This window comes from Drosophila yakuba, chromosome 3L (assembly GCF_016746365.2).
Source record: "Drosophila yakuba strain Tai18E2 chromosome 3L, Prin_Dyak_Tai18E2_2.1, whole genome shotgun sequence".
NCBI classification, from domain to species: Eukaryota; Metazoa; Arthropoda; class Insecta; order Diptera; family Drosophilidae; genus Drosophila; species Drosophila yakuba.
The window spans coordinates 8572318-8588898 of record NC_052529.2 but is presented as its reverse complement, the minus strand read 5'-3'; the positions used below and the strand labels follow the sequence as shown (position 1 = coordinate 8588898).

General features: G+C 41.5%; 3 protein-coding genes across 13 annotated transcripts; 1 reads left to right on the top strand and 2 right to left on the bottom strand.

The window, feature by feature from the left end:
* Window positions 1-3380: 3380 nt before the first annotated feature.
* Window positions 3381-4255, bottom strand: LOC6533376 (signal recognition particle 9 kDa protein). Its single transcript, XM_002094065.3, has 2 exons — window positions 4035-4255; window positions 3381-3970 (listed from the first exon to the last, which is right to left on the bottom strand). Exons 1-2 carry the CDS (start codon window positions 4173-4175, stop codon window positions 3878-3880), a joined length of 234 nt encoding a protein of 77 aa, XP_002094101.1. The 5' UTR covers window positions 4176-4255; the 3' UTR covers window positions 3381-3877.
* Window positions 4256-4545: 290 nt separating this feature from the next.
* Window positions 4546-15061, top strand: LOC6533375 (JNK-interacting protein 3). Of its 11 annotated transcripts, XR_001454091.3 has the most exons (17): window positions 4546-5291; window positions 7034-7054; window positions 7608-7844; window positions 7905-8060; window positions 8131-8527; window positions 8706-8810; window positions 9009-9044; window positions 9547-9564; window positions 10078-10135; window positions 10215-10393; window positions 10459-10681; window positions 10748-12361; window positions 12424-12644; window positions 12714-12914; window positions 13006-13066; window positions 13252-13341; window positions 13994-15061. XR_001454091.3 is itself a non-coding variant. In XM_015194483.3 (16 exons), exons 1-16 carry the CDS (start codon window positions 5190-5192, stop codon window positions 13998-14000), a joined length of 3636 nt encoding a protein of 1211 aa, XP_015049969.1. In that variant the 5' UTR covers window positions 4546-5189; the 3' UTR covers window positions 14001-15061. The 11 variants fall into 11 exon arrangements, 8 of the variants coding, with proteins under 8 accessions (XP_015049969.1, XP_015049974.1, XP_002094100.1 ...); XR_001454090.3 differs by lacking the exon at window positions 7034-7054; XM_015194483.3 differs by lacking the exon at window positions 13252-13341.
* Window positions 15062-15611: 550 nt separating this feature from the next.
* LOC6533374 lies at window positions 15612-16101 on the bottom strand. Its single transcript, XM_002094063.4, has one exon. It carries the CDS (start codon window positions 15995-15997, stop codon window positions 15731-15733), a length of 267 nt encoding a protein of 88 aa, XP_002094099.1. The 5' UTR covers window positions 15998-16101; the 3' UTR covers window positions 15612-15730.
* Window positions 16102-16581: the final 480 nt, after the last annotated feature.

The window sequence follows — 16581 nt, the reverse complement described above, 5'->3', positions numbered from 1 at the left end:
TGTTTGATTTGTGCACCCCGATAAGTCGTGAATCGCAGAGATATTGATAGTATTGGTAGTATTGGTAGTATGTGGTTGTTAAGGAGCGGCCCATGACAAATCTGCGGCTCCCAAAACTTGAGTGGGCAATTGCTTCCGTATCTGGAACGCAACTCGTATTTTGTCATCGATTCCGGGGCATTGCGAAATTTCCGGCTAACTCCTTGTGATTCAATTATAATGAAAGTGATATAATTTGTACACTTAGTTTCTTATAGACATGCTGTCACCGCTTCAATTTGATTGTTGCCTTTTGATGATTATGATATATGTCGAATTACTAGGCCCATTGACGTAGGTTCTGTTCTTCCGGTTCGGACAACTCATTTCTTTATTGCTTTTAACCAGAAAATTGTATTGTATAGATAATGAAATCATGGTTGTAATTATGAATGGGTGTAATCATAATTATGAATCAAAAGTTCTATGAGTGTGCCAAGAAAACCTTAAACCCTAAAAATTACTTGCATTTTATGGTTTAACTTCCTTGATAAGCCAGGTAAAGTGATGCAATTATTGATAAACACTACTTTATAGATATCAAAGCTAACATACCTTCTGGGAAGGGTATGCAAAATGGAGTCGCATCGACTGGGAAAAAGAGGAAGCGGCTTCTTTTGGAGTTCTTCAAAGCGATTTCCCTTCACCTGCAACACCTTAAGGCCTCCATTACCACTCACTCACCTCAGCGCGCTGGCCAGGTGAACATAACTCACCACTTGATTTATGCAAATAAGCCACGTTTAATTATGACCATTAGCCACTGTTGAGCGGCTACCGTTTTGAGTCAATAGAGCGGCCCAGGGGGCGGCAAAGGGGTGGCAAGTAGCTTTTAGTCGGTTTGCATTTCAATTTCGCTTTGTTGTGTCCCCCCCAGTTGGGGAAAGGTGGCAGGGGGGGGGGGGGAGATGGTGTGGCTTGGGGAGTCTGAGACAATGATACCTGCCTTTAATGAGTTTTTTATTGACTCAAGTTATTGACCGAGTTATAAGACGAAGCGGCTGAAATGTGTGACTAATATCAAAGGGAATTTGCGGGATAAAACCATTTAAAACGAATTCTGCCATAATATAGATAAAGAATTATATAGTAACATAGATATCTTAGTTTTATTCAATTAATCAATACAACTTGTATGTAAGAACTTTGAAGTATGGATGTCGTACTACATGTTTAGGTTCCCAAAAGCAGGCTACGAAATTTTTCTTAGGTAAGTTATGATATGTAAAGTACTAGATAACCTTTTAAGATCATAAACCTTCAATTCTAAGGTACATCCATATCTATACAGCTTAAATTCTTGTCTTAGAGAAAATCCACAACATGCGCTGGTTTTAGATTGTGCCAGAAATCGGTGGTCTTAATTTATAACTAATTGTCATATGACCAACTAGTTATGGCAATCAATGGGACTTAGTTATATGGCCCTGCCAGGCCGATACCATATAAAACTATATGTATATATATATATTAAATCAGAGGGATTTTCATGGCAGTCTGACCATGGCGATAGAGTCAACTGTGGGCCGTCTAATTGCATGCTAACTGTACTTAAATATCTTTATAATTGACGCCACAGTGGGTGTCGTAAAAAGCACGTACCGCCATGGTCCGCGTAATACTAGTAGTAGGTCTATTTGAGAAGGTCTTACGCCTGGAGACAGCGAACCACCCAATCAGACCCGCACCCCAGCCAAATCGAACCCACATCCAAAACCACCCGCAATAAAAGGTATTTATGTTATTTGTCAAGTTTATCGCAACAGTTTGAGTAGAGGGCGGCCAAGAATCGCTGGGGCCTAATTAAACCATGAGCTTTATCGTCTTGTAAAGATCGAAATTATTGCCACCGTTCGTTCCCGCGCTGCCATGCTTCCATTTTACGACCCCCATTTTCCAACACCAGTAGCCACCCCACAATCGCCCACCCATCTATATAAAATATATGTTTTTCCAATGCACATGTACATATGTATGTGTATAGGGTGTATATATGAAAGCGTTACAGATTGCTCGTTGTGGTTTCTGTCTTTTGATTTGTTGATTTTGATAACTGCAACTTGTTGGGCTGCCTATAAAATTTATAGCACTTTTATTGCACTATGCAGGCCCCTTGGACGGATTGAAAATGAAGATCTATATGTAGGCATTACATTTTTAGAACTACCCGAATTTATACCCATTCCCCAGCATTTGAAAACCCAAAGTGATTGCAATGCGCTGCGCAAACAAAGCCAAACAAAAATCGAGTAAAGCACAGAGCCGGGCAAACACAAACATCCGATGGGTTGGGCAGGTGGGATCGCCACCGATCCCCGCTAGCCAAAGTCATCATCATCTTCGCCTCCTTCAAACAGAAGCCAAATGAGCTTGTCGTGGAGCTATGCATATTGCTGCCGGAAACTGACGGTTTCTTCAATCGAATGGACATGTATGGCCAAGAATGGCCAAGTGAGATGGAGTCCGCTTGAGCTGCAACTGTAGGGTTGGAGGGCTGATCAAAAGGTCCGCTCGAGCGGATCTCTGTGGGTCAAGCAAACGCTTCGACTTAATCCAAAGTGGCTACTGAGTTGCCTCCCCGTTCAACAGGTAGATCCCACCTCAAACGGACTCAGAATGCACTCATTCTCAGCAAACACTTGTGGGCTACCGATCTTCCAGTGTCCCAATGTCCCAATGTCCGATTGTCCAATCCGGTGGCCATCGGTGGCAGCGGTTCCCCAGTGGTTCCATCAATCTTTTGCGGCGAGCTGCTGTCAATCTCCTGCGGCAAATAAACTCGAGTGCCTCTCGCAGGCAAATAACCAATATTTGCTCTCGGATTATTAAGTGAGCCAGCAGCATCCCATCCCATCCCATTCCGCTCCATCCATTTCCAGTTCCCATCGGTGGTTCTTCGGTTGCTCCTCCTGCTTTCAGGTGGCTTGTTAACTGTTTGCTCGGGCTGTTTAATCGCTTTAATGGTTAGGCAATTAAGAGTTCTTCGGAAAGCGTCTCCAAATGCCAACTACTTCCTCTCCTCGTGCTGGAAATTCAAATAAATTCTTTTGATATGCTCCGAAAGAAATTCAATGCATTTCATGTAAGGTGAGCAATGCTAAGGATAGCTCAGGCAACTAAATTACTATTTTCAATATATGATTGTTTATGAAAAGGTTTACACACCATTTCGAAAATAGCTTTGATTTGTAATAGAATGGAAAAATGTGGCAAATTGCATTGCATTTCCTATGCACAGCTTGTTTTTAGAATAGTTTGATAGATCTAAATGTACATAGAATGGAGTTGCATTGAAAATTATAAATGTATAAAGTATAAGTATACACAAAAAGACTCATCCGTTTCATAGCATTTATCATTTCTCCCTTGATTTATTTCATGCTGATCATTTCATGGAAATGTGTGGAACGACCCATTGACTCTTACGATAAATACAAATCCGTATGGTTAACTTTATGAAAAACATTTTGCACCGCCGCCGCTGCCTGCAGATGGGATTTGGACCACCAGAAGAGGATTATGATGATGATGATTCCATCCGCAGCTCTTTCGCAACGTGTACAGAGCAGACATTTATGAAATGTCGTTTAAAAGCATGCTAAATGCAGCAGCTACTCTGATCGCCACATTCGAATTTCAAAAACTGGGCGGTTTTTTTGTTGGCGCTTAATAACTAAATTCAATGCGGGTGTTGATGGCACACACACACGCACACACCTGCTTCGATGAAACAACAACACTTGTGGCCAATTTACATGTGCATGCATGTGCTGTGTTTTTGTTGTTTTTTCTGGGCAGAAGTGCCGCCGTGGCCAAATAGTTTCGGTTTTTCTGCGTTTTATTCCTTGGAGGCCATGTGTCCCACCAAATTGCTGGTGATCTTCTCGATTTTCTTCAGATCCGGCATGTTCTCCGCTTTGTACTGCACACACTGTGGTTTTAGAAAACTACAAGTTAATAATGTGTTTGAAATGATAATGGAATTGGGTGCAAACCTTTACGTTGTCCGTCATTTTTAGCAGTATGTGACCCTTGGAGTGCACGTATTTCATGGTGTATCGACAGTTCTGGGGATTGGCCAAGTACATGTTCTCGGCGGCAATCTCGAAATCCTCCCAGTTCTTTACAAAAACCATTTTTTATTTAAACAAATGGAAATCCAGGCGAAATTATTAAAAACAACAACAGCAACTGGACGGCGTGACGTTGAAGCTATCGAAAAAATACTGACTCTCATTTCGATAACGATAGGCTTAACAGCTGCTATTGTAAGACCTATTGTGAATGGCTTAGTATATTTTCAAACATATTTTTAAAGACTTCAAATGCCATTTGCTTGGAAACCTTTTTGATTTACACTTTGCAAATTAAAAAAGTCTACAACTAAATATGATACAATGTTATAACATATAAGAGGTATTAATTTTGCAAACATTACTTAAGTGTGACCGTAAAACACATAGATAGGAATACCACTTCGTTACTGCAAGGAGATTGGTATTTTCCAGGTAACACTGTCACACCCACACCCACACATCGTAGCTGCGCTGCAAAGTGTTTCAATATTTATTGCAAAAATGCTGTGAAAATCCAGTGATACGCTTAAATTTAGTACTCAATCGTACGCAACGGATGGCCGCGGAGGCGTGGGCAGTGAAATTCGCGAGTAACACTGCTGAAAAGGCAGCGAAAAACAAACGCGAAAAAACGATGAAATCTAGTCAATCAAATATTGTGAATGGAAGGGAAAGAGAAGAAAGAGGGGCGCAAAAGGAAAACGCAAATAAAAAGTGACACGCAGAAGCCAGCTAAATTGCAGTTTATTTAAATATACTAGAGATTTGTTCAAAATATAAATATAATCACAAATCATCGAAAAGTCAAGTGTCTGTGTGTGGTGTGTGCGTGTGTGTGGGAGTCTCTCTCTCTCTCTTTCTCTGTCGCTCCCCTCTTTTTCTCCCCCAACTACTTTGTTGTTGTTCTGGTGGGGTTGAAAAGCCATTGCCTGCATAACGGTTAACGCGTGACGTACGACCCACCAACAGCAGTCAAGTGCAGCCCCCTCCCCACCCCTCGCCCGTAAAGGGAGAAGAGAGCACACGTCCTTTATAAAGAGAGGGATCTTGCGATCCACCCAAACACCATTCATCATGATGGACAACGATGATGCACTGCTCAACAATGGAGGACCACAGTCCGGAGCAGAAACGGTCTACGGCACCGAGGACAACAACATGGTCATGTCGGAGAAGGTAATTGTGCATCCACAATGGAGCTCTTTCATCTTAGTCTACTGCTGAATAACCAGATCACTTGGAATGGGAATAGCATAAGCTCACCGTTTGTTAACTTGAGGTTTTTTCAATAAATCTCTTCCTATTTATGTTAAGCTTTAATAGGAGTCCATTGATTCTAGATTGTTAAGACAGCTATCTTAAACAATTGGTATTTTGGTTTTTAGCTAGGAAAATGTAATGTGAAACCATTGAGCACTGACTAATTTATACTATTCACTGAATCATACGGGCGTCTCTGATTCTCCCTTAATTTTGATAACACACAATAAGTAGGTTTAATCTGTTCTGGGTCTCTGCTCCTTAACATCCACATTCAGACCCACTCATATCGTAGCAGCAAGACAAACACGAGATAATGAGGCTATAAAAGCGGAAATACAATCGCAGGAATATGCTTTCTTTGCACATCATTCTTACTCTCCTCATATCTCTATCTCTCTCTTGTTTATATACGCCTAATTATGTAAAAAAAAAAAAACGCATCCAACAATTGTTTATTATGCATCAGCTGATGTCTCTGGTCATTGACATTAAAACTGGCGAAAAACATCAGCCAAAAATGGGTAGAAAAAGAGAGTTAGAGAGCAAAAGAGGAAAAGAGGGTAAAGAGCCGGGAACCAGAAATCAATAAAGTCAGTCAGCCGGCCCTCAAATTTTATGACCACCTCACGCAATATTCTGCAGAGAAAAAAATTGTGGGTACACCACATGCCATGTTGTTATAAATTTGTATAATATCATCTGATCATCTGATAAGCTACCAAAATATAAATGTAACTTTGGTATATATACATAAGTATCTGCATCTGAGATTTAAGAACCTGAGTTTGAAGAAACCTTCCTCAAAATTAGTTCCATAAAATGGTATGACACCATTAAAGCTTATCGATTCTTATAGCCATAAACCCAATGTATATATATTCATACATATATATTATTAGATTCCCCAACTGCCCCATCTGCAGTCTGGTCTATTTTTATTTTTCACCCCAATTCCCCGATTGATTTTGCACTTTATCAGCTTCGCCAGCTTTAATCGGTCTATGCAAATCAAATCAGAAGGCCTTCCCTCGCAATTTCGCACTCATATAAGTGGTATTTCGAACCCCTCGCCCCCCCTGGAATGAGCTCATCAGGTTCCCCAATTCATGGTTCTTGGCGCACATGGGCGGCTGATAAGCTACCTGTTAATTGAGTAATGAGTTCACAGCCACTTTCAAGCGGAAAGCATTGCTAGCACACACCGATAAAAACTTGTTTTTTTGGCCCAACAAGCGCCAGAAACCATTTGTGAAACAAGTCTGGCCAAAAATGTTTGAATACCTTAGCTAGTTGGCCTTATAAGTATGCCCAACCTTGGGCTGCGGACGGGTTTTTATTAGAGAAGTGCCCTCTCGTGCAATGTAAATGCCAAGAAGCACTATGTAAAAACTTAAAAATGCAATGAAATCCCAGTTAAAATCATTTAAATAAGTCGAAACGCATGGGTTTTTTCAGTATTCTTAAAAATCGCATACCTTTTTATTTTACTTTCTTCTTTTGCACATTTATCGTAAATAATTTTCACACAACTCACTCATTCATCATGCACTTATTCATAAGACCGGTTTTATTTCCACAATTTTCATTTATTTTGTTGAAATTTTGTTTTTATGTGTCCTTTACACCATGTTTTTGTTCTTTTCTTTCTCTTTCAGAATGAACAGGTTGTCAGCATCGTGAGTTATCAAAATTTTTCGTTTGTGGTCTATATAATTTCTTCTATAATCTTTTTTTCTTACACACATTTCGATACGTAATTGCACGATATATAATTGTTTAAACCATTTAGTTGAGTACCATTTTGCACGCTTTGCAGTTGTTTTTGCTTTTAATTTTTGTTTGTTTTTAACTAACAACTGAAAGCTGAGAAGGTGTCAACCTTAACCTTTCTCGGTTCTATTATTTACCGGAAACAATCAAGTTTCTTCACCCAGTTTTATAACCAAAATGCATGCGTTTTTCATTCATTTAAACCGCGGCCACAAACCGCAATTATGTTAACCGATTTAATGAAGTCACTAAATGGCAGTTCCTTAATATCTCTACTTGATGCTCTATGTTTGTCTGAATGAAAGGACTTTATGAAAATGAAATATATCCTAGAAAAATTAAACTAATATTTATTTTAAAGGTTCCTAAGGTTTTTTGTGCCACCTCTACTAATCAATTGCACTTTGTTGTCCCCAAAAAAAACGAAGCTCAAATCAACTGATGCAAATCCTCTTGCAGGTCCAACAACTGGCGGGCAGTATTTATCAGGAATTCGAGCGGATGATCAATCGCTATGACGAGGATGTGGTGAAGAACCTGATGCCGCTGCTCGTGAACGTGCTGGAGTGCCTGGATGCCTCCTATCGCATCAATCAGGAGCAGGACGTGGAAGTGGAGCTGCTGCGCGAGGACAACGAGCAGCTTGTCACACAATATGAGCGGGAAAAGAGTGCCCGCAAACAGTCCGAACAGAAGGTGAGTGCATTGGGAACCCAATTTAATTCATTACATTAAATTCAAATGATATGCCCACAGCTATTGGAAGCGGAGGATCTGGCCGAGCAGGAGAACAAGGAGCTGGCCACGCGCCTGGAATCGGTGGAGAGCATTGTGCGAATGCTGGAACTGAAGCACAAGAACAGCCTGGAGCACGCGAGTCGTTTGGAGGAGCGAGAGGCGGATCTCAAGAAGGTGGAGCCCAAAGACTTTAACCCTATAGTACAGACAGTAAATATTTTGCTAATGTATTTAACTATCGTAGGAGTATAACAAACTGCACGAGCGGTACACTGAGCTGTTCAAGAACCATGTGGACTACATGGAGCGCACCAAGATGCTGATGGGCTCAACGCATTCCCAAATGAGCACCGCCTCCGAACGCATGGATGTGAGCCGAGCGAGACTGAATCCCGTGGCTCGCAGCTCGGGACCCGTTTCCTATGGTTTCGCCTCGCTGGAGAACTCGGTGATGCTGGACACCGAGACCATTTGCAGTGTGGGCAGCCAGTCGGATGACTCCGGTCCGCCTTCGCTGCAGAACGAGCTGGACAATCTCGGTGGGACGGCGGAACGTGGAGCTGCCAACGTGGAACAGCACCAGGCCACCTCGCCCCAGAGTCCCGACAGCAGTCCCGTTGTGCCAAATGTGCCCTCAAATGGTAGGTGCTGGGTGTTTGAAAATCACAACCTTTCTGCTTACTACTCATCCGCTGACCGTACTAATCTTTCCTCTCTTCTTTTGATTTTTGTGTTAACTCAACTAAATACAAAACACCAACACACAAAAACACCGAAACTCCGAACAACCCAATCCAATCCAACCAACCCCAAACCCAGTTGGTCGCTCGACTACCAAAAAGGAGCAGCGCTCGGATAACAATCTCTACCAAGAGCTGTCCTTCCAGGACAACGAGGAGAGTGAAGAGAATGAGATTGTCACAGGTGAGATGTTCGGCTCTAATGCACCATTTATGTTGCTAACTAAAATGCGGGGGATTAACTATTTTCCATACAAATCCAAAACCAACTCAACCAAGCTGTACTAATTGCCAATATCCCTCTTCTTCCTTTCTGATTTGCTTGCCCGCGCACTAAACAACACTAACGTGGAACTGAACTCCTTGTGGCCGAATCCTTTAGGCAGCTGGGTCCATCCTGGAGAGTATGCGTCCTCAGGTAGGTACCACTCAAGCACTCAAGACCATCAACCACAGCAGCGAGAGCAAAGACAAGTACAAGAAACTCAGCCACAAACGCCATATAATTCCTACATATATGGATTCATCTATATAACCTGTAAATACATCAAATATCATGCGAGATTCGACTGAACAATCTCAAAAAGAGAAACAAAGATTTTAGGATCTTCACTAGAGCCGCGTATTGTGTGTGTTTGTATTCCCTTGTGATATCTGTTGGAAATTATGAGCTCGAAAGTGTATCAGTCATGCTAAAGAGCATTAGAAAATTAGAAACATTTAAACAAATTTAGAAAATTGCAAATAAAATTTTATAACATCAACTCTAATTAAATTTCTCTTTCTTTTATGCCGAATTCTACTTGCCCAATTCCAAAACCATTTCGTTTCCTCCCAACAACACAAAAATCAAATTCCACTTGCAATTACTAAACACACTCCACAAACAACAATATTTGCATTGTATTGATCCTTTGAAGCTAACGACAACTATTTTGGTAAGTCTAAAACAACGCGCTGCCAACATCCACATATCTATCGATAAAGTAGCTCCCAGTTATTAAAAAACGTAGAATTAGTTCATTACTCTTTTATCCTCGTAAGTAGTAGTATATCGCAAATCGCTCCGCATTGCTGAAAAATGTATCTTTACCTTATTTTTGGTGCTTGTCTGGACTGGAAACATCCCTCTCCGTTTGGATTTTGCCATATCATTTGGTTTTAGCTCTTCCATTAGTTTGGTAGTTTTTGGTTTATTCCTTGATATGGTTCTGGATTTTTCTTCCTATTTTAACAAATGCAAAATGTGAAGGTTGCCATCATCTGACCATTGATTTTAATTGGCTTGATATCATTGATTTCATTTGTACCATCTATGAGTTAACTCCTAATTGAATGCCATTACTTACACTTGAGTTTCACTTGAATTTCCCAAACGCTTTTACACTTGTTTTGTCAATAAAACCCATACCAATTACCAATTATTGATTATGCTCTCAAACATTTTTCAGGCATGGGCAAGGAGGTTGAGAATCTTATCATGGAAAACAATGAGCTGCTGGCCACCAAGTGAGTGTGACTAATGATGTTCCCAATTGGGGAATCAATTAGCTTAAAACCAATTATACCCATTTTCCACATCTTACAGAAATGCGCTCAATATTGTCAAGGATGATTTGATTGTCAAAGTGGATGAGCTCACTGGTGAGGTCGAAATCGTTCGCGAGGAGCTCAATGCCATGCAGCAATCGAGGACCAAGTTGAGGCAGCGCATCAGTGAGCTGGAGGATGAGCTGAAGAAAGCCAAGGAGCAGGTCAAGCAGCAAAGTATGTACTAATAGATTTAGATAATGTTTTCCAGTAATAATTCTGACTGTTATGCATCATTTTAGACACTGAGCAGGAGGAGAATGATGTGCCGCTGGCACAGCGCAAGAGATTCACCCGTGTGGAAATGGCCATGGTGCTAATGGAGCGCAATCAGTACAAGGAGCGTTTAATGGAGCTGCAGGAGGCAGTGCGTCTGACAGAAATACTCCGCGCCTCGCGTACCGTAGATAATTTAGACAGAAAGTCCAAGCAGAGCATTTGGAAGTACTTTAGTAATCTTTTTACGTGAGTCATATTAGCATCTTTTAGAAAACTTTTGTATTAACATGTTAACCGCTTCTATATGGACAGCCCCTCCAACCGCCCAACGGAACGCGTTGCGGACGGTCTCGGAGGGGGGCCGATGTTTCGTCACACCGGCGGAGGAAGTCCTGCCCACAGCCACGGATCCCCCAGTCGAGGAAGTGGAAGTGGCGACAATCGCCTGGCCCTAACCAGCGGCCAGCCGCCGGTGCATCCGGCAAGCGCTGGTCTTGCCAACGCACTCATTATGCCGAAAGACTATGCCGAGGAGGGCAGTTCGGAGAGGATCAGTGCGAGGAGAAGGGAGCAGTACCGCCAGCTACGTGCCCATGTCCAAAAAGAGGATGGACGGCTGCATGCCTACGGTTGGAGTCTGCCGATTAACAAGGCCAGCCAGGAGGCGAATCCCAACCGCCATTCGGGTGGTGTACCAGTTCCCGTTTATTGTAATCCCCTGGCGGAGGCATCGCCCCACATGAAGGTATTTTGTGCGGCAGGCGTTAATCTACACGGCGGCTTCACAAAGAATGGGCAATCACTGATACCTGCCAGCTCACCATATGCTCCGAAATCTACGCTTAAGATAGCCGAGATAACCAGTCCCACAGCGGATCAGAGCATGGAGGCCTTGGACAGGCAGATGGCGAGGGTCAGCCTGGAGACGCTGGAGCCCGAGACGCAACTCAGTTCGTTTGTGTGGATATGCACAAGCACACATGCTGCCAGTACGGTCAGTGTGGTTGATGCCAATCAATCGGCCACTGTGCTGGATGCCTTTCCCATCTGCGCATCGCATTTGCTTTGCATTGCCTCCGTGCAAGGCGCAATGGAGAGTGACTACGCGTTGCTGGAGCAATCGGAAGTGGTCAAAGCCGGCGAGATGCTGCAGCGGCCGGGCGAGGGTGTCGAACTATTGGGCAAAGTGGAGTTTGTACGTGTGAAACCAAAGTCGGACGATGAGCAGAACAGCAATGCCAAGCAACAGCAGGAGGAGGAGGAGGCCAAGGAAGCCACTGAGAAATCCAATGAGCAGCTGCCGGCCGTAAGTGCCGAAGAGCCACTTGGCAATGTGGAGGCCATCAAAATACGACAGGCTCTGCCAGGTGCTCCCCAGCGATTGGCCACGGATGGCAACCAGACGAACAACAACAATAACACCAGCACCAGTAATCTGTTGTTTACCACCAAGTCATTGAACCCCATACTGGAGACCAAGGATCGTGATGAACCGGCAATGAGCTCGGTGGGCCCCACAATGTGGCTGGGCGCCCAGGATGGCTGGCTGTATGTGCACAGCAGCGTGGGAAGGTGGCACGAGTGCCTGCACCGAGTTCTCCTGCCGGATGCTGTGCTAGCGATTGTACACGTAGAGGCGAGGGTCGTTGTGGCGCTGGCCAATGCCCAACTGGCTGTGTTCCGCCGCCAGACAGACGGCCAATGGGATCTGAATAGCTATCACCTGGTGACGCTCGGTGATCGCAACCATTCGATACGTTGCCTCTGTGTGGCTGGCGAGCGCATTTGGGCCGCTCACCGCAACAAGATCTTTATCGTGGACCCCGTATCGCTCAACATTGTGCACTCGCTGGACGCGCATCCGCGTAAGGAGAGCCAGGTGCGTCAGATGGCGGCCACGGGAGCTGGTGTCTGGGTATCGATCAGGTGAGTTTCTTTACCATTCATTTGGGTGCCTCTTACTATATATGGCTCCCTATAACATTCAGACTGGACTCCACGCTGAGGCTGTACAACACGCACACGTTCGAGCACAAGCAGGACGTGGACATTGAGCCGTACGTGTCCAAGATGCTCGGCACCGGCAAGCTGGGCTTCAGCTTCGTACGCATCACTGCTCTAATGGTGTCCTGCAATCGGCTGTGGATCGGCACCAGCAACGGCGTGATCATCTCAGTGCCGCTGGCCGAAGTGCAGCCCAAGTCATCATGTAAGTGATATTCAACTGCTCGGTTTTGGAGCCTTCTGATGTAATTACTTGTATATTTCATTTGGACAGCCGATCCCCATGGCCAGATGCCGCTGTGCTGCATGGCCAACGCTCAACTTTCCTTCCACGGCCACCGGGATGCGGTGAAATTCTTCGTATCGGTGCCCATGCTGCAGCAGCCCAATCTGAACGGTGGACTGACCTTCACCAACAAGCGACCCGATATGCTGGTCATGTGCGGCGGCGAGGGCTACATCGATTTTCGCATAAGTAAGTGGCCACCGCGTCCGCCGGATGAAACGGATTGGGCAGCGAAGCTGTGAGCCGTGTATAACCATTCCATATTCCATCCCATCTGCAGGACATGATAAGTTTGATGCTAGTGATAATGCAGCGCACTTGATAGTTTGGAAAGTCGATACGTAAGCTTTGATTTCTTATCATTTTGATTTTCCTTTGTTTTTTTTTCCTTTGCATTGCTCTTTTAGTTTTCTTATTATTTTGTTAAATGCTTAGTTTTTGATTATTTTTTGTTTGTGTCCTTACCTAATTTGTTTTGTTTTGCCTTCAATGCGATTTAATTGTGCGATTTCTGCCCCACACCTAGAACGTTCAATCTGTAGCAGGATGGGGTCCCAAAAGTGGATTGCTGCATTTCTCTCAGCCGTGACCTGATCTGAACTAGCCCACTAAGCAGGTTTACGCAAGTCACTATTTTAATTTCATTTTATTTTCATGTTTTTCTGTATTGTTCCAATCGGCACCAGTTTTACTGCTCTTGCAGTGCGTTTCAAGGCTAAAAGACTGTTTAAATGAGCGTACCCACTGGTCTTTCGGTTCTGGAGCACTATATCTATGGTTCAAGCGCACACGACACTATTTTTTCGCACAAAAACCACGCACACAAAACTGAATTCATTGGTGTACCGTGTCCCTTGTCCTAAACATTATTTGTAATCACCATAATTTCTTTGTTCAGGGTTGGCAAATTTCTGCTGTGGAATAATTTCTGTAAAATACTCTTTAATCGGGTGTAAACTATGCCTAATTTTCTTAACATTATTATTTAACTTATTTTATTTATATTCATTTTAAAATGTATTTTTATTTGCAAGACTTGTGTACAAACTATTAACAAGTTGTGCAAAGTTCAGCAACACGCTTACTAAAACATTAAACTAAAGACTTACCAACTGTATTGTGGCCAGTATAAGCTTTGTAAATGATCGAAATCTAGTAGTACCCTGTAGTCGTACATGTCTGCACTAAACCATCTTTCACATAGGTCATTTTTGTGCACAGCTCTTAAAAACTTGAAAAACTAATGCAAATGAATGGACTCTTTACAGACGATAACGACATGGAAAACAGTATTCAACTGGAACCAAACCAAACGATCGAGAATCGAGGCGATAAGAGTTACTTGATCGTGTGGCACGTTAGTCAACGTTAAAGCCGATTAATTGGTTAAAGTGCAAATGAATATTATGAATAGCAGTTATATGAATGCATACATGTATAATCTAATAATTCGATGTGTAACGACACAACTGCAGGCTAGCGAAAAGATTACCTTAAACTTTAGTATTTATCTAACTAACCTACCTTAAAACAAAAAAACTACCACGATGACAAAATGGGTTCTATAAATTAATTTAGTTAAACAATTTTTAAATTTAAGCCGCGAGGCTGCTCCAATTGTTTCTTATTGCTTCAGTTAAACCAAAAAACATAAGCTGCACATTTATTTGTCAGTGATAGCCAGCTAAATATTTCAAAGTATATAATAATATATATATATATATAAGAGAGTGTAATAAGATTGAAATTTGTAAATTTTATGCGCTCTCCTGGCAGCAAGTTATGTATTTTGCATAGACACAACAACACCACATTTACATATAAATATAGATATATCTAAATCAGATATAAGAAAGTGCGCCTTGTCAAGGGAATTTTTGCGTGATTCTTTGTCCAAAAATGTAGTAGAATCTTAATTTCATTTATCTATATTTTTATTTTATTGTAAAGTGCGATCATGATGAGCAATTAATTTTTAGTTATTTTGTTAAATAATTTTAAACGTTAGCTGGAAAAGTTTCAACCTTAACTTTGATTGTTATTCATTTGTTCTGTAAGCCTATGTTTAATAATAAAACAAATTTGACCAAAATTCACGCATTTCCATCACATACAACATTAAATCGCTGCGATTTTGAAAGAGAATTCTTATGGCGCATATTCAGTGATATTTTCTGTTTTGCAATGGCGTGACATGAAAAACGAAAGTTAATAAATTATGCGTATGTATTAGCTTTGGCTTCACTTGTAAACGCAAATCATAACAACAACAAAACAAAAATTTTAAAAAATGTCGAAAGTTATTTACTGTAAATAAAGACTCATAAAATAGCAAATGTATTAAACTTATTATAAAAATCAGGCACGCAAATTGGGTTTTTTTTAAATCTACAACAGAGCTTATCATTATTTTTTGTGATTTGGTTTTCTTAAAAAAAGATTTCTCAGATAATTCGAACGTTCGAAAACTATTATATTTTAGAAGCAGTTTGTTTAAAATTTTCAAAGCGGGAAAATACCGGATCGTACATACCGACTTTATGTTTTCCCCACTTGGGCACACTGGATTTCAAAAAAGGGGAGCCCCATAAAAAACCAATTGTACATATTATACAGCTTATCTGTTTGATGTATGGTATTCCTAAAATGATTCATTAACTTGTATTGTACTGATAACTTGGATCGAATTCCTGCAATAGCAAATATTGAGGATTGGTTCAAGCTAGAAATACATTCAAATGAGGACGGAATTTTTGTTTTTAAAAAAACTATGCCTATCTGATAGTTGAGGAAATCGACTAGAGCGTTCTCTCTTACTTCAGTTTAAAGCCTAGCTTAAAGCTAGAGCTTACACATTACGCTAAGATGAAGTATTAAACCAAGTAATGAATACGGACATTTATTTTATTTATGCAATTAATTAAATTACAAATTCGGCATATTGATTAGTATAAGAGGCATGTTTGCCACTCCAGATTCCAGGATAAAAGTAAAGGAATTTTTATTTAGAAATTGTTAATGATATGGTATCCCACTCTAAACTTCATATTCGCTTTTAGTAGCATCACGTTAGCCCTGGCAATTTCCAAGTTGCTCTTTTGGGTTTCCTCATCCAGTTTCTTCAACTCCTTAATATGCTCCTCGATCAACTTGGCGCGAGCTGGATCCTTTTCCATTTTCATTTGGTGCTCGAGCTCCGTAATTTTCAGTTTAAATTGCCTCTTCTCCCTTTCGGATTCCACCAAATGATTCATAGCAATATTACCGTCCATTTTTGTGTGCAGAGATTGCTGTCAACTTGACTTTGTCGGATTTTTACTAACTCACTGTCTATCACTGCGTTTGCAGAACAAATGAAAATGTTCTATTTGCTCGCCTTTTTATAGGCGCAATGCCTTTGTTTGATTACTTTTAAAACGGGGAAATACCTGACATACTTATGTACATCGTACATGCCGATTTTGTCGTTTTCCCCACTTGGGCACACCGGACTTTATGGATTTCAAAAGAGGGGAGCCCCATAAAAAAGCTAATTGTAAATATGTACATATTCATGTACATCTTATCTTATTAATCTGTCGATTCATAAATGATTCAACAACTTTTATTGGTTTGATAACGGAATAGCAAATATTGAGGAATTTTTCAAGTTACAAATACATACAAAGGACGAATGGACAATTTGTTTGATTTTTAAGAAATTACAGAGGTGTTTTCGCTATTTTAGAGGGTATCTGACAGTAGTAAATAAAATAAAAATAAATTTTTGCAGACTTGTATTTACACGCTCCCAAATTGGTTATGTATATCCATTTATTTTTTATTTTCCTCTCAGTTATCATTACGGGGACTCCCC